Source organism: Bufo gargarizans, chromosome 4, assembly GCF_014858855.1.
Source record: "Bufo gargarizans isolate SCDJY-AF-19 chromosome 4, ASM1485885v1, whole genome shotgun sequence".
NCBI lineage: Eukaryota > Metazoa > Chordata > Amphibia > Anura > Bufonidae > Bufo > Bufo gargarizans.
In genome coordinates this window covers 194173127-194195838 of record NC_058083.1, presented here as the reverse complement: position 1 = coordinate 194195838, position 22712 = coordinate 194173127, and the positions used below count along the sequence as shown (strand labels likewise).

Genomic DNA, 22712 nt, shown 5'->3' with positions numbered 1-22712 from the left:
AAAAACACTCAGCTAAGTTAAAGCTCCTCCCACCCCGCTAGTTACATAGACACTCTCCTAGCACTGACACGCCCATGGACATAGCCACACAGGAAAGAAGAAAGAGCTGCATGGACATGGTCATGTGACCACAGCCCAGAACTCAAGATATAGGCAATAAAGATAAAAGAAATACATTGCAAAGTTACAGCTACCTTCATGAATGATTTTTTTTAAAGAATGCTGATGCAAACTGGAAAATCCCTTCCATGAAATAAACACTTTATTAAAAAAAAATCTTAAATACATTCATTATCTGTAACACATTCAGTGGCGCACATACAGTACCACAGAGGTAGTTACAGGACTATTCTGGATCCTCTGTTGATACAGGGCTCCGGCACTAAACTATGTCATAGGTAAGAATCGCCAGTCTAAGAAAAAAAGAATGCTGACGTAAATTTATTAAAAGGTGCATGTCTTTCAATAATTCGCCAAATTTGAGACTCTCTAAAAATCTGGAAATTAAATCAATGCTTTTTTTGAGAAGGCGTATATTGGTGGCAAAATTTGTATAATTTTCTTCCTAATATGTGGGATCACACCTATAGTCTACTTTTCTCAGCACATTTGAAAATTGGTGTCTGCGTTCGCAAAAAAATAAAAAAATTTACACCTCAAAACATCGTAAATGTGGGCCATAGCCTTAGCCTGTAGCCACGACAAGATGACGCTCACTGCATAGACCTCTTTTCGGCTCCCATTAAAGAGGACCTGTCATCATTTATTTTTTAATATTATTATTTATTATTAAAGCCCCATTCATTCCATGGCGCTGTACATATGAAAAGGGGTATACATACATAATACAGACAATTGCAATAAGCATGAACAAGACAAGTTGCAAACCAGTACAGAAGGAGAAAGCAATGCCTTGTACTGTAGTCCAGGTTCAGAAGATGCCATTCTGCTTGTTTTTTCATGATCTACTCCTCTGTTGCATCTCTACGCCCGCGTTTGATTTTGGCACCAAATATGCTAACTACTAGCATCAGTACAGGGAGGAGGAGACCTCTGCTCTTCTCACTGGCTGTGACACTGTCCAATCCAGGGATGAGACCAGCTGTTCTTATGAGATTTGGTAACTCTCATGAGAACAGGCTATATAAGCATGTGCAGCAAGTACTATGCTCACTTACATAGCCTGTTCTCCTGAAATTGACCAAATCTCACGAGAACAGCTCATCTTCTCGCTGGCTGAAAAGTGGTCCGCAGCGATTAGACTACATCGCAGCCAGGGAGAAGGAGATGTCCACTGAGAAGAGCAGAGGACTCCTCCCTGTACCGATGCAAGTAATTAGCATATTAAGTGCCAAAACCGCAATGAAGGAGTGTATCATGAAAAAAAGAGCAGGATGGCATCTGGACTACAGTATGAGATATTGTGTTTACAAAGAAAAACTGGTGTCAGGTTCTCTTTAAGTTAAATAGATGCATAAATCCATATGTAATTAGCCCCCCCTACTGGTGGCAGCAAGCAGCCAGAAAGCTATCATTTATGTCAATGACTGTGTGACGGGAAGCAAGAGAATTTGTGAAAAGAGAATTTGTGAAAAAAAAAAAACAGCTCTGACCACGGTGACATAATGGTGTACATTCATCTGGATTGTTTTAAAAATAGTGCGCGGATTGGTCCTGTTTTGAGTTTTACTATGAGATCTTGGTAGGTCCCTGAATAAGTGTCAACTCATTCTAGAAATTGTAGGAATGAAAAGAAGGAAATCGAGACAGGATGCGAAGAGGCTAGTTTCATTTTAGATTCTGGGGGACTATAGTACCCCCTAGAAATGCTTTCTAATACCTAGAACCGGGGTCCGGCTATGGCAACTTCTCGATTATTTTAATGAAATAGACTAATAAGGTAGGTGATTTATTACCTGTATGTACCTATTCTATTAATATCATATAATTCATCTGAGTATTGAATACTGAAAACTTGAGTGTTCATTATGGCTATACCACACTATATGACCCAAGTATGTCCAATAATTAGATACGTCTTTCATAAGCACAGCTTAAGATCTGCAGTATTATTATCTTAGTTAATCACTTGTTTGCAATTATTTCATTTGGAAACGGTATATTAAAAGATGGCAAATTACCATTCGGCTCCAGCCAAGCATATAACCTTGTTCCCCTGGCTGTCCTAGATGCTGCTATACATTATTCTAGGGCAGAAGGCCAAGCCAGTGGCAGTTTAATGCCTGTCTAATTGATAGGTAGCTGATTGCTAGTCCATATGGCACATCGGTCCCTGCATGCTGTGATAACCAACAGGAATGCTTCCCTTTAGATTACTGTCCTTGTTGGATAATGAGGTTCAGGGATCCTAATACTTCAAGGAAAGATATCTGCAAAATGTCATGCGTGTACCTAAAGTTACTACTGGCTAAGGTTTCAATCATATCTAGCAGACAACTTAATCATCCCTTTGCTGCCATTCTTTTAATGAGCCACATGTTTAATGCGTGTATCAATAAAATGGATTAACCCTTCTGGGTATATATATATAAAAACACCTGCCTATGAAGTTAGGAAATTGATCAATACCCAGTGCACATCTGAGTCTGGAGAAAGGTGTCCTGGGACTGTGGGAGGCCACATGTCCTCTGCATCTTTATGTTCCACTCATGCATCTCTGAACAGCTGTGAGTCTTCAGTGTTCAGTTCATTTAGTGTTCAGCTCATTTGCTCCTAATTATCTTATGCCAGTGGCAAAGATGACTTCTGGGGGGCTATTTGCTTCTGCTTTTGCCAGAAATGGGCACCAATATTGCTCTCTGCAGTTCTGAAGTTTGTCATTTTAATTTACTTCTAAAGTGTATGTAACAGAGGGAATAAGCAATAGAATTAACATACGGTAACTTTCTCAGATCTAAAGTTAAGTACACAACGACCAAGTGCAGATGAGATGGCCTGTATGGCTTCCCAATTTTAGAGGCAGAACCTTAGTTTCACCCACTAACTGGTGCAGCCATTGGCAGTATGTGTTCTTACTCTATTAAAGTATGTGTTCTTACTCTATTAAAGTATGTGTTCTTACTCTATTAAATATTAAGCATTTAATATTGTACTATGCTACACTGATGGCAGTCATCTTGAGGGTCTACACCACATTCCCACCATTGAATATAGGTCTAGTGGTCTAGTGACCTAGGTTACAATTTTATCACTCCCTCTGACAGTAACGAATTACAATAATCAATACAGACCAGAGCAAAGAGTATACCACGGGTATGCCAAACAGATTTTTGCACTGATGAGCCTACATGTAGTCACTTCCCATCAATTCATAAGGATCCAGCAACAGTAGAAATATGAAACCATTGGGCATTGTTTGTCATTGAACATTTTTGTGGGCAGCCTCATTTAGCACTCATACAGGACTCATAAAAGACTGTGAGGCAATCACCGTAGAATGGAGAGTAATTATCAATGTATAAACTTTGCATTTCTCTTTAAGGCAATGACAAGTGGACTTTGGAGAACCATCAGACAGTAATGAGTTCCCTCACCTCACAGTTTCTTTCATTATGTATTTCCTTTACCCGTTTCCCCTCTATTTTTCCTGTCTCCAACCGGCAATAATTTACTCTGCTTTCTGTGCTAAAATTGCACAATTACACAGATCAAAACAGGTTTTTCTAACTTCCTCCTAGTATCAGTCATGTAAATTTGCACATTAAGAGCCATTTTCAGGTCCCTGATGGATCCACCATTTGCTATGGAAATAAACTGCCATCGGCTGTAATGTCACTTCAGCTTGAAGAGGCAATTAGTGCTAAACATTCAATCAAACACGTGCTCAGGCGCAGTATGGCAAGATGTACAGCACAGTGCGCCATGTTGTTAAGGGGTTAATGTCCTCCTATGACATAATAGTCTAGCGGCTGCACTGCCATTTTTAATACTTCTTTTTAAAGAGAGATACCTATACATTAAACAGGTTTACTATTGCCTTCAGCTTTGGGAGCAATAAATTCTCAGTGACTCAGTCAGGACCTCAATGGACATTTATGAGCCGTGGAAATGTCACAAGAGGTTGTTACATTTCCAATACTTAGTGTCTATGAAATTTTGGAGAAGGGTTGTGCTAATCTGCTGCTACAGACAGGTTCATTGTAAAGGGAATTGTTGCAGTTATGGAGAAGTTGGAGCAGAAAAAAACCTAAAGTATTAAAAAGTTCCCCCCCTTCCGGAAAAAAGCGAGTGTCAAAGGCTTCTTTCATCTTTACACCACCAGTCTGCAGAGCCACCAGCTAACAGTGTACTCTAAATTCTACATCTTATAATTACGTCCCTGAGATTTTATACTATATTCTGTCATTCTTACGTCATATAGCCAGAAAAACACCCTGAGACAACCACCCAGAATTATATTGGGCAGACTAGATGGGCCAAATGGTTCTCATCTGCCTACACATTCTATGTTTCTATATAGAAATTCTAGAGGGATGATCCTCTCCAAGAAAAGGGTCAATGGTGTAGGAAATGATGGAATTGGAAATCTGACAAAATCAAATGTGGTCAAGATAAAAGGATCTCTAGCATTTTCCTGAAGTTCTTCTGTGTATCTATCCTGTATGAGGGCAGAGGAGTTTTTTGAATATATGGAAATTCCCTCCCCTATCCCCTCTTTCTACTGAAAGAATACAAAGGCCATACTCTGTTGATGGTGCTAGTAGCTGTAGGGAATTGGACTTCCTTGTGGCTGCCACTCCCTATCTGATGAGCAATGCTTCTCATCAGTGTCGGACTATGATGCCTAGGGCCCACCAGTAACATTTATTTTGAGAACCACCGTACGGATACATTCAAATATTACCTGCTCACACAGCAGCAAGATGCTACCAGATGATTGAATATGGGGGTCCCTGCAGCACCTTTGAGAAGGTAGGTCCTGGGGAGAAGAGGATACTGGCTAGCCTTCCTCAATACCTAGAAGTCATCTCAGCGCTGATCGTGTCTATAATAATAAACTGTCTACTGTGTTATGTGCCACTTGTGCAGGGGGTGGGAGACTAGGGACCCACCTTTCTCAGGGGCCCATCAGGAGATTCACCTGTACTCCTGTGGGCTAGTCTGAGCCTGCTTCTCATGCAAAAGTGGTCATATATAACAATTTTAATATTTTTTTGTTATAACAAATTGCTAAATTAGACAGTCCAAGGAGAAAAAGTTGTAGTGTACTACAACATTGTAATACTGCTTTAGGCCACAAGGGGGAGATGCCTTTCTTTTCTGGGAAATCCTTAACCTGCTCACACACTGAACCTTGTGATAGTCTGGGCAATAAGGACCATTTCTAAGTGAATTAAGGAATAATAAAATTAAAATAAAGAATGCGGCCGAATACTAGAATAGCTATATATTCTAGACGTTCATCATGAAACACTTTAAACAGACCCTGAAGGGCAATACAAGTATGCATACTTTGCTGCTTAGATGGGATCTAGCCTTGTGAGATGACCATCAAGGTACTACTATTAGAAATGTACGGGTGAATGGACAACCACAATGACTCCTTTTACTGTACATCATCGTCCCCTTTCCTCCTATATATGAAAGGTGTGACATAGCTATAACACCTGACTGAAGATATAGAAGGTAAGTCATTTTTATTACAGAATATAACACGTGTTACTATTACACTCTAAAGAAAGATATTTTTATATTAGTTGAAATCTTAGGTCCAGGATCTATCAGCTGATGTGACTTATATACAGAACATTCAGGTATAATTATAGGGGGTGTAGAGGTATCAGCTGAACCAGGGCCTGGTGCTTGGGTCTTCTGTCACATAAAAGGACACCTATTACAAATGGCATGGTAGGTGGAGGTCCCCGGTACAGAGCTCAGGACCTTTATGTTACGTCTCTGAAAACACTATTATGTTATGTGTCTTATATGATAAAAAGAAGAAATCTCTCCTAGGTATAGTATGAATTGACAGGCTGGATGACATTTTATACATAGTAAATGCACTCATTTGTAACAAAGTAAAACACACATTAAAACTTTCAGTGGTTAGTAACAAGAAGAAAATGGCAGCCAAATGCTTTATAAACATTATATACATTGCATGTAATTGCAGTACCGCAGAACAGGGTCACTGCAAAGGGTTAACTTCTGTCATGTTAAATGTTGCGATTTGTTATATGTGCGTACTTGATAGCATTATGTGGACAACTAAGGGTTAAAACCTTGGCTTATCCTATTAGGTTGGTGCAACCATATGCTCTGTGCTGCCATGTGCCCTTTGAAACCATATGCCCCAGTGTGTTGCCATATGCCCTGTGCCACCATGTACCCTGTGGAGCCATGTGCTCTATGCTGCCATGTGACCTGTGCCACCATGTACCTTGTGGAGCCATGTGCTCTATGCCGCCATGTGACCTGTTCCACCATGTACCCTGTGGAGCCATGTGCCCTCTGTGCAACCATGTGTCCTGTGCCACCATGTGCTCTGTGCTGTCATGTGCCCTTTGCCAAGTCACAGCTGCCTCATTGCCAACAACAAGAAAGGCTGTTCCCTGTCACCAGACAGGGATGTTATTTACATGGGACTGTATATTGGAGGGGGCTGGAGAGATAGTGTGGTGTTATTTACATGGCACTGTATTTTGGAGGGGGCTGTAGATAGAGAGGGATGTTATTTACATGGGACTGTATGTTGGAGGGGGCTGGAGAGATAGTGTGGTGTTATTTACATGGCACTATACTTTGGAGGGGACTGTAGATAGAGGGGGATGTTATTTACATGGGACTGTATGTTGGAGGGGTCTGGAGAGAGGGTGTGGTGTTATTTACATGGGACTGTATGGTGGAGGGTGGAATATAACTATAGGGGGCTCTGCAGGGGTAATTATAAATACTGGTGGCATTCAGGGTGAGCATTGTAACAGTAGGGGGCAGTATAAATACCAGGGGCACTGTAGGGGTATTATAAATCCATCAGACATTTTAGGCATTCTTATTACTACTGGGGTCTCTATAGGACTTATAGATCTGCCTTATTTCTACTAAGAGCCCTATGGGGGCCTTATTACTACTGAGGGGTCTGTAGAGAGCTTTATTACCACTGGGGGAACAATAGGGGGCCTTATTTCTACTGGGCGCTCTGTGAGGGTATTATTAATATTGGAGGGCTCTTCTACTATTGGGGGCAATCTTGGGGAGCATTATCACTGTTGGTTGCACTGCAGGGGCAGTATTACTAATAGGGGCACTCTTGGGGAGCATTTTCACGGCTGTGGGCACTGTAGGGGGCAGTATTACTAATGAGGGCATTCTAGAAGGGAATTGCTATTGGTGGGACTATGGGGAACACTATTACTATGCGGGGAGGACTATCTTTATGGTGCTAGCTTTTTTTCAGGATAGTATTTGGGGGTATTGGGGAGCACAGGTAGCAGCAGGATAACACTGTGGGGTCTCCAGGTTGGGAGATGATGATAGAAATGTGAGGAAGCTAAGATGTCTGAGTGTCACACTCTGCAAAGACGAGGCGGCTGAAAAAAGTTGTACTGACCAAATGGAGAAGATGATGAAGGAGAAGATCTACATCGGAGGAGACGTCACCTGGGAGGCACTGGATGTGACAGGGATGTGCTGCTGTATAGCGAGTACAGCAAAATGGGGGGAGGGGGGAGCGACTGTGGAGAACTGTGCCCCAGATCTTTTGAGACACTAGCAATGCCCCTGCATCGTTCAAGGAACTCCATGGCGCTCACCAGTAACATTAGAGTTTCACTGCAGTTAGTACATGGGAGGCAGACGCATGGAGATCAGCCAGTGATGGTTTCTGCAGTCTGATCTCCTTTTATTGCCTGCAGTGAAACACTAAGAATAGTTTACCGTATATATGATGAAAGCATTACAGAAAGTCTGTTAATTTGGTTTTATTTACCAACATTCCTCAAACCTTTTGCATGTAATACATATGACCTGCACAGCATTTCCCTGCCTGGCACATTGGTAATACAGTAGGTAGTTGGATTATAGCAGTGCTGACATAGCAAACGAAGGGCACAAAGCTCCACAACTGGCATGAGCACAGAAGGGTGGGGATGAACTGTCCCTTCTTCTCTGCTTCTTGAACTGAACATTGCTCTGCTGGGAGATGCCAACATACACACTTCTGAGACACAATTACAGTACTCTGCTTCCCTCTAGGTATCCTATTTATCATTGCTTTTTCTATAGGACTCCTTTGGGTAAATTTATCAGAATTTAGGGAAAAAGTTTCGGCATGGTTTTTAATACATTCATCGAAGTGTCTGAAGTGGAATTTGATCTGAAAAAAAAAAAAATTGCCGCAAAGCCGAATTCCCTCGCGCTTCGTGGTAACAAATCAATTTCCCCTGAAATGGCAGATGAAAAAAAAAAAAAAATGCTCACCTCCTCAATTTGTGCACGAAGAGGCCGCCATGGCCATCTTGATGGAAGATACCACGTGAAATCTCGCACGCGGTGATGTCTGATGTCACCGCTCAAGATTTTGCGTTGTGTCTTCAATCAATCAAGATGGCTGCAGTATCCTGGATAAGGTGAGTATTTTTTACCGGATTAACCCCTGAAAGCCCTCAATGTTAATCTCAGATGCCGCGATCAGCGATGAACGCTGCATTTGAGGGGTTTAATGACAGGGGACGGCATGATCGCCATTCCCAGTCATTGCACCCACTACATACAAAGAAATTCGCTTTGTGACGAAGTAATTTATCACAAAGCGAATTTGTTTGTGAAATTTGGCGAAGTAGCCGTATCAAATTTTTCATAACTTCGCTCATATCAAATCATAACTGTAAAAGGTTAATACACTATACAATATAACTTACTTCAAATGCACAACATATAACAGAATTCCCTGTCCTCAGTCTCATCCTTATCTTTACTTTAGGCCTATAACCTTCACAATTTGCACAGATTTACCTTGGCAAATCTCATGTCAAGACCTTTTTATAGCTCATCCCTGATGGAACTAATTGAGTTTTTTATGCGAGAAACTTGACTGTCCACCTCAAAGCTAATTTTCTTAATTGGGAAAACTTGGGGGGTCATTTATCAAACTGGTATAAAGTAGAACTGGCTTAGTTGCCCGTAGCAACCAATCAGATTCCCCCTTTCATTTTTGACAGCTTCTTTGGTAAATAAAAGGTGTAATCTGATTGGTTGCTATGGGCAACTAAGCCAGTTCTACTTTACACCAGTGTGATAAATCTTCCCCTTTATTTTTCACTTTTAATATGGTGTAAGGTATGATACCATCACATCCAAATTTCATTAAAGATGGCAGATCTTATGTTCTACATGGGAACTCCTCATTTTCAGCTAAAAAAAATCTAGAATATGAATGTATATAAGTTTTATGTATTTAAAATAAATCATTGCAGATACCATCAATACATAACTAAATGAGCAATTTCAGAGAAAAGTACTTAGTACTGGGAACATTCATCTCCTTGAAGGTCACAATTGAGACTTTGGCTTTGAATGCAAGGGGAATCAAAGATCACGCAAAAGAGGGTTAAATCAATATATTCTGATTACTTAGTCTTAAAGGGGTTGTGCCAAGTTATCCCCCACTGATCATGAGACTCTGTACTCGGCTATCTCCGGTGCTCCCATAGAGAATGAATAGATTGGCAGTGTGCATGCATGACCTGCCGCTCCATCTGAACAGATGAACAGGACCTTCGTTATTGTGATCTGTGGGGGTCCCTGTGGTTGGACCCCTGTGATCAGCTAGTTATCCCTTATCCTGTGGATAAAGGATAGCTTAATGGGGTTGTACCATCTCAGACATTGGGGGCATATCCTCTGGGACCCAAACCTATACTTAGAATGAAGCGCGCAAAGTCCTGGAGGGTGCACTGTGCATGCACGGCCACCATTCCATTCACCTCTATTGGGCTGACGGAAATGGCTCAGCGTGCCGCTCGGCTATTTCCAGTGCTCCTATAGAAATGAATGGAGGGCGGCCACGCATGCATGGTGCACCCTCTGGGACTTTGTGAGCTCCTTTCTAAGTATAGGTTCAGATTCCAGAGGTGGGACCTGCACCTATCAGACATTGGGGGAATATCCTAGCCATATGCCCGAATGTCTGAGATGATAAAACCCCTTTTAACACTTGGCACAACCACTTTAAATGACAGTAGCAGAATATAACTATCCTAAAATAGAATGAATGTGTAGGGTACATAAAAAAATCCTCAGATGATTCAGCTTATTTTCCATCTTTCAGTGCAAAGCTCAGGATTTATAGTGTGGAACTGTTTCATAGGCTACAAGGGGTTAGTTAGTAAACTTCAATAAATACATAAAGTAAAACCGTTTCTATATGTTGGGGCAGATTTAATATAGCAATATGGCATAATTCTGGAGCAAAGAGTGCAAAAATGCGTGCACACATGCCATGTACATGTTTTAGATACTTTTTGGGAAGTTGTCTGGAAAAGGGAGTGTGGCCAAGTGGAGTCTTAAAATGTGGCAAATTTATGAATGGTGAATATAACAATTTTGGTGTAAAATACCAGTCAAACATAAGCTAACCAAGAGCAATGGGTCTTACATGTCTATCAAGATTACCCATAGCCTTCAAACAGCAGGTGTTACTGTGAACATCTTCTACCAGTCTCCTCTACGTTTTTGCTGTCTTTCCCCCCCAAAAAAAATTATTAATAAATATGCCTTAATATTTACTGAATTACACCTGACAGTGAAGCAATGCTATGCCCAACCGATCACAAAAGTAGAAATCAATTTTCAAAAACTTCAAAAAGTGTACATTATTTGTACAGATAAGGGATTTCCTTGACTTACCCTGATGACATATCTGGAAGAGTTTTTGTCATCTAAATTTACTGTCAGTGAGAAGAACACCGCTGTGCTGTACACTCCTTGTGTCTTATATAGCAATTCATTAAAGTCCCACTTGTGTTTGGAGTATTCTGGCAGATCCCAACCGCCACAGTCATCAAGAACTTGTAGCATTGGAGTTGCCCCCAAACGGTCAATTTCTTTCATATTGAGACAAGACCTGAAGAACTCTTTCACCTTCCTCTCAGAAGATCCTCTGTGTTTCCTCCTTATAGGTTGTAAAAGAAGATGCTGCAATTTGTCTTCGTTCTGTTCCCCAATAGCTGCTATAGTGCCATATATCAGTTTGTCCTCTGGTATCCTATGTCGTCTTAGCCAACCTCCACACGCAAATGAGTAAAAGTCAGTGCAGGGCGATATGGTGGGATCTATATTGTTGCTTATAAATTTGGAAGCCCTCATGAAAGCTTTTCTCTCCTGGCACTCTTCTAAGCATTGTCCATCCTGGTCCATAGACAGATACTTCAACACCAGCATGCACCCTAAAATAACGCATAGACCAGCTGCAAACACCAGCCCAGATAGCAGACAAGTCTCCCTCCTGTTCCAGCGTGGTATGCCCTTTGACTGTTTTTTGGAGCTCACCTGGATATTAAAGCCATTAGAAAGTGTGCTGCTGCTATTGTACTTGCTAACATACTTCACTTCCTGGAAATCATCATAGTGGGCTGTCAGAGAATAGGTCTTTTCCATGTCTCTCAAAGTTTGTGCTGTTCCTATTTGGAGAACAGAATATTACAAACACGCCTCAAGGTTTCTGAGGGCCTTAATTTTTTTATCACAGTCAACTCACTGAAGATGGAAAATGGATGGAATGCAACTGATTTAATTTTGTTTGGTGATCCTCATCCCAGGGGTAGAAACCTGTGGAAAGAAATTATCATCATCATCATCATAATCTTTTTTTTTTTTTTAGCATTTTTTGATTTTCATAACTATATCTGTAATATTCAAATGGCAAATGTACAGTATAATGAATACCAGGTTTTCAACCTTTAAAATGTTATACTGGTTAACATACTGGGAACTCCAGCAATTATGAGAACCGGGTGTATTTGTGCCCCCATTTCAATGGAGTGCTGGTGAATTTGGCGCCTCACCACTTCAATAATCTCTATAGGACTGACTTTACATAGAGTGGTGGAGCACATGCTTGACCAGTGCTCCATTAAGATGGGGGACATGGGTTATCAGTTCTCTTCACCACTCTAGCACTGGATAAGAGATAGCTTGTTGTAATCGGAATACCCCTTTGAGCACAAGTTCTTAACATGCCAGTGACTGCATTTAACTGTATTAAGCCTGTGTTAGCGAAGTACGTATATAAAGGTGTACTATGAACAATCTGTAGATGTTTACAAGCACATTTCTGGCTATATAACTTCCAAAATGTACAGCTTACGAAGATAGAATTGTAAATAACCCGTGCATTGCAGTCTGCAATGATTTAGAATCAGATGTACAAAATCCATAGCTAATAATAAACGGTTGATTAGCTATAGGCCATACATGATTGAGCGCTGCAATTTGCTATGACAGGTAAAAAAAAAAAAACTCTAGTGCCATTTGCATTTCACGGAGGTTATACTAGTATTTCATGGAGAACTGTAGTGAGGAGCTATGTAAATCCTATTCATATTCACAGTAAGCGTAGACACCATGCCAGCAGTAAGTGCAGTAGAAAATGTTATACCTTAGGGTTTCACATGGTGACTGGCTACAAACTGTACTTAGCACTGCGTACACTGTCAGTTATAGGTACATGTATTAATCTTAGAAAAGCCATGGAGACGTGATCAAAGGGGCTTTGTTCTTCTAAGGATTCTGCGTGGTCTTCTTGGTTGCTTGGTCGATACAGTGCCATGTCACTAACTCATATCATGCCTAAATAGTCTGTTTCTGTGTTTGACAGCCAACATCGGGGCTGGCAAATGACAGTCCTTGAGTGCCAGTCTAGACCAATCTGTCTAAATAAGAGTCACTGAATGAGCACGGTTTGGTCAGTAATGTATGTCTGCTACGGTATATAATAGCTGACTGCTTTTTAAATGGAACCAGAAATTATTGCTATAAAAGTTGCTTATGTGAATCTTTATCATATTCCATTTCTTCTGGTGAAGCAACCACCGGAGAGAGACAATATTCATGCAAAGATAACATCCTAACTATTGTTACGTTTGGGCACACTTCTCCTTGAGAAATACTTTTTGTACCCAAGTTTAACTATCTCCTTCTCTTTGCTACCCCATGTATATTGAGCTGTGTAGACAGGTGATCAATACATGAACATTCCTCACCGTTTTCTGAATTTAACCCTTCATAATACATGGAAAAAGGCCTGATGCCTCAGAGCACCGTAACAATGGCTATATCCTGGCTGTCGTCAGAGCATACAGTACATATTCAAGAGCAAATGGCGAGAAGGTTTGCACGTGTAACTATATGGAGTATTGAACGTACTCTCTGGATTTTGAACCCGTTTCTTGAACTTGTGAGGAAATTGATGCAACTTTTTTAGGAGCAGCAAAAAGTAATATGAACATTATTATGAATAATTTATATTTGCATATTGTTATCAGGTATAGTTTAGTCTTTTTTCAGCTGCTGCATTGCTATCAGCGCAAGCATGCCTGGTCATGGTGGTACTTGTAATTCTATAGCAACTGGGACTATAGCTTTCAGTCATTCCACCATTTTTTTCATCTGACTTAGGCCTCATGCACACGATCGTTGTTTTATTCCGTGTCAGTTGTGCCGTTTTTTCGTGATTTTCTGCGGACCCATTGACTTTCAATGGGTCAGTTGAAAACTCGGCTAATGCACCGTTTGTCATCCGCGTCCGTGATCCGTGGTTCCAGTCGGTCAAAAAAATATAACCTGTCCTATTATTTTCATGGAAAACAGTTCGTGGGCGCATTTAAGTCAATGGGAACGTTAAAAAACACGGAGGCACACAAGATTGTCATCCGCGTTCGCGTCCGTTTTTTTCCTATCATTTGCATGGCAAACCTGTCTTAGATTTTTTTTTACTTTCCTTCATGTCTGGTGATCCTCCAAAAATACACACAGGAACAAAAACGGAAACGGATCACGGAACAACGAAACCCCATTTTGCGGAACGGAACCTAACAACGGTCGTGTGCATGAGGCCTTGCAAAGTTGTTCTCTTAAACTTCCCAGCTAAGAAATCCATGGAAATATAAGTGCAGCCTGCCTGGTCCTTCATTCTTCAGGTATCTGACATCAGGGGAGAGTTCAGAGGCTACCATGCAAACTGGATGGTCTGCCAGTCCCACCAAAACCATCAGGTTTGGCCAGCATTCATCTTAGGGTCCATTCACACGTCCGTTGTTTCTTTCCTGATCTGTTCCGTTTTTTGCGGAACAGATCTGGACCAGATCTGGACCCATTCATTTTCAATGGGTCCTGAAAAAAATCGGACAGCACATGTCTGATTTTTTTCAGGACCCATTGAAAATGAATGGGTCCAGATCTGGTCCAGATCTGTTCCGCAAAAAACAGAACAGATCAGGAAAGAAACAACGGACGTGTGAATGGACCCTAAGGGCACTTTCACACTATTGTTGAATTCCGGCAGGCAGTTCCGGCACTGCCTGCCGGATCCGTCAATCTGTATGCAAACGGACAGCATTTGTAGAGGTATCTGAATGCGGATCCGTCTCACAAATGCATTGCAATACTGGATCCGTCTCTCCGGTTGTCATCCAGAAAAACGGATCCAGTATTTACCTTTTTCACATTTTTAAAGGTCTGCACATGCGCAGACTGCAAAACCGGATCAGTTTTTCCGGAACACTTGGGGCCGGATCTGGCATTAATGCATTTCAATGGAAAATAATGCCGGATCCGGCATTCCGGCAAGTGTTCGGGAATTTTGGACAGAGAAAATACTGCAGCATGAACTGAAGACATCCTGATGTATACTGAACGGATTGCTCTCCATTCAGAATGCATTAGTATAAAACAGATCAGTTTTTTTTCCAGTATTGAGCCCCTAGGACAGAACTCTATGTCGGAAAAGTTTAAGGCAAGTGTGAAAGTACCCTTATGGCCAGCTGAAGGTGAAACATTTTTATTCACAGAAAACAGATTAAAAAAAACATATAAAAACATAAAAAATATTGCACTGACCAGAATTGTAAACACTAAGTCTAAGTCAGAGTCTAAGTACCCTCCAGGCTTTCCACTAACTTAGACCTCTACTTTGCCTCCGTACATATGTGCCAGATACCTCATAATCTTTTTCCCACTGATAATCCCGTAGTCTGCAGTTTGTAATCATTCATTCTTCCTGTAATGGAAATCAGTTCTGATTTCATGTTGAGCTTATGTTTATACATAGCAGCCAATCTGGGGAGGCAGAGCTGCGGTGGAGGGGATAGAGCAGCAGCCTCCTCTACCAATGGTGAGATGATGAGTAATTTTCAGACTCCGCTTAGCTACAGTATTGCATCTGAAGTTGTGCCAAGATTTTGGTGTAAAGTAAATTGACCAGTAGAAGGTGTAAAGTTAGACAAAACTGTCAAGTGTTTCAAACAGCGCGATCCACTGTTGACCATCTTATGACTGTCTGGTCTAATAGTGCACAGTCCAGACAGGATTACTAATTGTGGCCCAGTGACTTCTCTAGTCATAGTCTAGCACCCAATGGTATAATTATGTTGGAATCGTCTAATGTCATTGCCATGTCATTGTCAAGCCAGGCCAAAGTTTTTTTTTTTTTCAATTTTTTTCAATAAAATTCCTGCCTATTTAAAGCATCAATTTTGGTGAACTAAAAACAAATGCACTTGTGTAGTACTGCAAGTATTCTGCAAACACACGGACCAGTGTTCCCGTTATTTTTCCCATTATTATTCAAAGAACTAATGCCATTATGCCAAAATAATTTGACGGGCCAGTCCCAAGGGCTACTCCAGAATGTAATGCGGGCTGTATTGACAGCAAATGTAAGTACGCATTCTCATAATTTAACCAAAAGACTCCAATATTGACAGAGGTCTTATGTTGTCTGCATTTTAGAACAACATAAGAGGTAACTTTAAGCCCTATTCATAGGAGTACTCTGCGAGCAAGCCTCCTTTTTATTTCCTTTTTTCTTTGACAAGGGTAAAGAGGGGAAAGGAACACTTGCATATAGATTACATAGAGATCAATGATCTCTATGGAGCAACATAGCAGCCATGCACATGTGGAGGACAGAAGAGGAGTCAAAAAGCAACAACACAGGAAGTAAAGTGTGTTTTGCTTTCTGTTGTGCTGTAAAATACACAGGTGTGGATGTGAACCTATTGTAAGAGAAGGTGAATTTACGGCAAAAGTCACCAGCTAATTAAGCTTTGCATGTGTACATATTAGAAATTGGTACTGTGTTTGGACTGTGCTGTGATTTTTCAATCCACTGTACATAGGGTGTGCAAGCACTTTCTCCTGCCTTTCAGCAGAAACATGCCTTAGCTGGTACTTACAGCCAGCCCTGTATATGTGACATGCAGAGACATACAATCATCAGGTGGTGAGCTGCTTACCCCCTTGGTTGTTTTTTTTCCCACAGTTTAGCCAAAAATTGCGAACATTGGATTCTATTACATAACCTTAGTACGTGTTAAGGTGGCTAAACTGATCATGTGATACACACATAGGGGCACATTTTTAATGACCGACGTTTTAGACGCCGGTCTTAATAAAGAGACGCAGGCCTCTCCATAACTTCAGCGCATCCAGCTACAGTCTAAATGTGAGACTGCTTCAGAGCTGTCTTACATTTAGACAATTTTCTATACCTGAAACAGGTGTAGAAAATGATAAATGAGACGGGCCTTCCGGTCCATCCCCTTCCCGCTCATGCCACGCCCATATTTTTAGATCTGCGTGAGCGGGGTGAAGGTGCAGATAGCAGTGCAACTGTTGCTCTGCTATCTGCACCTGAAATACGCCTAATATAGGCATATTCCAGAATAATAAATGACCCCCATAGTCCATAACTTGCCCATAAATGTAATATTTATAGGAAGAGTCTTTATCTATGGCGTGTGTCAGGCCCTGACATGGTAGCTGATATCAGAGGACAGATATAATTTAACGGGAAGAAAAACAAACGAAGCAGCACCTTCATAATCAGTAAATTTGAGAGCGCAGGTGCACGCTACCTTGGCTGAAACACAATTGGATTAGTAGAACTACAGGTAACAGAACACTGCTAGTCAATTGCACAAAGATATCTGAACCATTACATGCCCTCTTTGCCCAGATTGTAGGCTGTAAGCCCAGGAGAGGCATGTTAGAGTAGGACCCATCTGATTAGAAGCCACCTTGACGTCTGGTAGATGGGCTCGACATATGTATTGATCAATTATATGCGCAAAGAGCTTCTAACTGCACTTGCAGTAAGTATGGCCACCAAGCCGCCATTATTTTTTCAGTGTTTGCTTTTATCTTTGTGCAATTACAGTAAACATGGACCCATCTCAAGAAATACCAGCATCTTCCAGCCAAAGTAATCTCCTTTAAAACAATTCTAGATCATTACCTGATTTAGAAGAATTAGAAAATATAGATTCAACTGAAAATATGTTACCAGACAAATCTGATAGAAAATAAGAATTTCACAGCAAAAAAAAATTTGTTGATAAGGTAAAAAAAAGAATCAGTTAAAGTGTAATAGTTGTATAGTTTAATATTTTAATATAAAGTGTATTTTTTTAGTCTTTTTTAATGTGTGTCCCTTTTTAACATCCATTGTGTCATCTATTCATGGGACCGCCACATGCGGATATAGGACCCATTCACTTTAAATGTGGTCTGCAATGCCCATCCGACTGTCCGCACTGGTAAAAAATAGTTCAAGCCTGTTTTTTTTGGGCTGTGGAGAGGCATGGATAGAAAAAACAACTCCAACTACAACTCCGTAGTGCTATTTGCACCTTTTTCATGCCGTAAATTTGACTTTAGCTAATGATAAATCTTGCTCTATGTATCTGGCGCAGTCGGTTAACGGAGTTATGTATCGGGCATAAACACAGTTGTATTTCTCTGGCAGAATGCTGGCATTTATGGAACCCCCACTGGATCCTATTATAGTGAGTGGAGATCTGGCGATACCTGGTAGTGTCTGGCTATGCCAGATACAGTAACTCTGGTAGTTTGTTCCTTGGCTGAAACAGACAACCAGAGTTACAAGATGTAGACCTGAATCTCACCTAAGGCAAATTTTATTTCTTGAAAACTAATATGGTTATGTCTTCGGGAAATCCTTCAGATTTCATGTAAGTTGAGGGCAAGATAAGGAGAGAAGTTTATTGTCAAATGGCTCTTTCTTTAATTTCAAGTCTTATGCTACATGCTTTTAGAAGAAAAATGTGAGGTCATATATGACTGAGTCGTGCACCCTTCCCCATAGCCCAAGCGTGCTCTCCATATACTTGGTCGCAGGCAGTCTGGATGAGCTGACTAGAACAGTGCACATCCCTGATTTATATCAGTAATAATACTCTCACATCATTTCACTTTATGCTGTTCCTGTTCCCCCTATAAATATGTAACGTTCCCGAGCACTCGCACCGAAATAGAATAACCTCATGGCCCTTCCCAAGAAGACAGAGCTGTGGATGGCTGCCAGAATATCAATGTGAGGTCTTCCTGGGAGGGTTAATGAAAATTAACCTTAACCCATTACGTTCTGCAGTAAAGCAGAGCATTGCAGCACTGTGCACCCGATGTGTGTATGCATACAGAGCAGCACAGATAGCGTTATGTGCCTTTAAAGAGCATTTAGAGTAAAACACATTTCTATAATGCTATAGAATGGCTACGACATAATTGCTTGATAAATCCACCCAGTACCTATACACTTATACTGCTTTTTAAATTTATACTTTATCATTGTAGAAATGAATCCTTTGTGGATAGGCTTAACACATATTTGTTATAAGTGCAACAGAGGAAGCAAAGTGGTGTCTTGTTCTGTCTTTATCAGGATAATTGCATCTTATGTCCCCTTTGTTCACACTGGTGGGAGTTTTATTGGCAGCAATAATGTGAAATTCTGTTTTAGTGATATCTGAAAAATAAAGGTCTTTTCATTGAATTACAAGAAAATCAATAAAAACAAGAAGTGAGAACAAGTGACACATATATTGCAAGTAATGAGTAGACATTGGTCTACTAGATAGTGTTTTTTTATTTTTTAAGAGGAGAGCCTGTTTTTTGCAGGACATTTTTTATCATAACATATCGTTTTCATTAAAAATCATTTTATGGTCGACCGTAAGTATATTTCCCAGAAATAGGTGGTGAGGGATTATTTATCAAAAGAATAGTACATCTCTTATTGGAAAGATTTACGATGGAGCTTGGACTAGTAGCGGTCATGCCGGTAATATATCATTCGCTGGATTTGGGGAAAGCTTTTGTGTTATAATATTTGACATAGTATTTAATGGCTAGTGGGCAATTGTAAAAAATATTCTGATAGGACTAAGATTGAAAAACACAAATTTTATGAATTCTTTGTGTTCCACAGAGGGAAAGGCAGGAGAAAGATCCTATCAATTTCTTTGTGTGACACGTTACATTTAGCTCATTGTCCTAAAGTCAGACAAAAGCTAGGGGCACAAGGATGCCTGCTTTATATATTCAGTAAAGATGATGAAAGGAAAAAAGTTCCTGGATTTTGGGAAAATCTCAGTAAACACGTGTATGTATGTATTATAGTCTCATGGTGTTACACACAAAGATATATAGACATGCGCCCCTTTATTCTAAAAATATGGATGTATGAGCAAGAGAGCTGGACACTGGATACAGTACATACCTGTGTGTATCTCTTCAGATAGCTGTACCTGTTTGCTCAAGTTTTCAGACTCATCAACATATATTTTCACACGTCTAAAGGGAAATAGCATTTGGTAAAAAAAAAAAAAAATAATGGTATCTACGCAATAGATGCCCATGGACTAGTCGTGAGGTTAAATTACATTGATGATACAGTATATAATGATAGGCACAAGTTTTGGAATAGTGACAGTCAGATGCTTTCTGCTCACTACATTGACCACTGAAATGATGCATTTGTTCCTTTTCTTTGAACTGAAGTATAAGTTGTCAAGGGAGGTCAAGCTTGTTTGCATTTCAAGACTCCCCATTTTCAGCATCAAGACATCTTATTGGTGTTATGTAGTATGTAGTACACATAGGAACAATGTACTAATAAAGTCTATTTATCTATGGAGAATATACAGAACTGTAGGCAGTATGGTCCCAAAAGGCTTAAGTCAAAGTTCTCCATATTTCAGAGTATATGCTCCAGGAGGCTGGCTGACCACCTTTCTTATGATTTACTTATATATATGTGCTACCTATAATCAGATAACACTAATGATAGGTAGCACATGTGCACTCATTCGGTTTGCATTTTAGGTTTTGTGGACCTTTAAAAAGAGACTTTGACGGTTTTTATTTACAGTCAAGTGAATTTTGGTCTTCAGTGGAATGAGCGCTGCTGATAATGGTTAGCACATCCTCATAATTGAAGAGGCAGTTTAGTTGGCCTTATCAATATTCACAAGACTGCTATTAGCATGCCACTATTAGTTATGGCGCTATTTCCAGTGCCGTTGGTCAGCTGGATACCGCTGTAGACCACAAGGGGTGCATCTGTATGCTTTATACAACTTGTAGTGATATTGGCTGCAAGAGTAAATGATAAATCAATATTTTTGCCTGCCAGCCCGCTAAATAAATGTCCATTCCCTGAGCTCCCATCCAGCATTCACACAAGTCATACATCTCTGAGCAGTGAAGGAGCAGCGTATGATACCTTTACATAACGCCAAGAGTCAGACAAGCAATAACTTTATTCAGTGTTCAACTACGTTTAATTCCTCTCTAGAAACCGTAAAGCGCACGTTTACTCAGCTGACAGCACAACCATTATTTCTTGTGAAGAATTGTATCAATTTATATGGCAGCAATTTATATACTCCCCCAAAAACACACACTGCATACTGATTGTTCCATCGTGGAGACCAGTGAGGAACAAGAAGGCTTACCCTGTATAACATTCTCAATTCTACATTTATACGGGTAATAAATATAGTTTGCTTGAAGAAAAGCGATTTTCATTATAATGTTAACAGCAGATCTTAGGACAAGAAATGTATTCATTACATTTTCTTTCTGTGAAGAAAGACACTGGCTGTAACCGAATTTATGATGAAGCTGCCATCATGTCCTAAGAAGGACTGAAGAAAAAGTTTTTGCTGACCACCTTCATAACTCAGACTCTATGGTGCACTTAAGAGCCAAGTCGGCCATTGCAAAGAAATTAAATCTCATTAAATATTAAGTTTATAGATCATTAGGCGTCAAAGATCACAAGGTCCTCATGGATCAGTTATCCATTAGACTGACAGCATCTTGAAGGAACAGCATGTGTCTTTGCTGAAACTTTTCTTATGGAAGACATGCACATTCACAAGGCAGACTCAATATATATGATGGTCTTCATAATCAATCTTGGTTAACGTCAGGATCTCTCTACTCAAATATTACATAAAAGAATGGTCTCTAGCTCACTGGACTGAAGTAATATACATATGAATAGTATGGAATGCTACAGATATCCTGTGTTCAATATATTGAGATGAATATACTGTATACATGAGATGAATGACTGTATAAATCCTACATATATATCTGCTATGTGTAACTTTGCATGCACTTCTAGATGACACTTGCTAAACTCCAGAGAATTTGGTTCTATAGATGTTTTCCGTCCCTAATGTCTGTTTTACTAGAAATACCAAATAGAGACTTCACATAAGCTCTATCGTGGAAGTCAGATATCACAACCAGAATGAAAAGTTAACACTTACCCTGGCAGAAGTGATAGTGGAAAGCAGCTCCCGCTCTATGAGTGATGCTGCTGCTGAGTCTGTGGACGGCACTAGTGCTCCATTCTGTATGGGCAGCTACGCTCTACTTCCTTCTGTACCTGTCACTACACAGCCTTTGTGTGCTGTGCTGCCGCATATAGAAGCCTTGGGATCATAGTAGAGAAATGAAGGGGAGGGGGGCATGGGGGTGGGACAATGTCGGCACATAACTCTCTTTCTGTCCCTGCAGTCTATACAAGCACTAAAGCAGATTACACTTATTATTCCCATTATGCTAATCCCTGTTTGTGGGCTCCAAACAGCCTTACCTCATATCCCAACCTTGGGAAATGACTTGCTTTTGAGAGGACATCATCTGAGATTTTAATGCACTTAGGAACATCTGATCTCACTTGAGCTGAGCTGGTTAATAATGCTTTAGTAACGTTAGCTCAATAGACGATAGAAACATTAATAGTTTCGCTTGCAAAAAAAGGTGGTCTTTGACCCAGTATAGTAGTCCTTATCCATGTATTTTCTAGGGTATACTTTTACGTAAAACAAATTTTTATGCATTATATTTTCCATGTGTTTATATTGCTCATATGAGAGAATATACAAATTGCTTGCACAATATAGATACAGTTACACGTTTAGATTTCCGGATACAGTTTTCAAAGCCACAACCTGGAGTGCATTCATAAAAGAAGAGAAGTCGTATCTGTCCTTTAAACTTTCTCTCCTTTTATAATTCACTCTGGATTTGGGCTTGTAAAACGTGTGACTACTTATATTGTGCAAGCAATATTTATACCCAAACATACATGTACCATACCTTTCATTATCTAAAACTTATGTGTAGGGAAGGAATTTTTTTCCCTTAAAGTGAGGAAG

The 22712-nt window shown here is 40.3% G+C and overlaps 1 protein-coding gene across 2 annotated transcripts in view; it reads right to left on the bottom strand.

The window, feature by feature from the left end:
* Nucleotides 1–21940, bottom strand: part of ECEL1 (endothelin converting enzyme like 1) — a 108246-nt gene extending 86306 nt beyond the window's left edge. Inside the window, exons 1-3 of one of the 2 annotated variants that reach the window (XM_044291348.1) lie at nucleotides 21819–21940; nucleotides 11717–11787; nucleotides 10867–11639 (exon numbers count right to left, since the gene is read on the bottom strand). In XM_044291348.1, the coding sequence (XP_044147283.1) occupies nucleotides 10867–11616 (750 nt within the window). In that variant the 5' untranslated portion in view covers nucleotides 11617–11639; nucleotides 11717–11787; nucleotides 21819–21940. Of the gene's footprint in view, nucleotides 1–10866; nucleotides 11788–21818 lie in introns of both variants that reach the window. The other variant, XM_044291347.1, reaches the window with a different exon arrangement.
* Nucleotides 21941–22712: the final 772 nt, after the last annotated feature.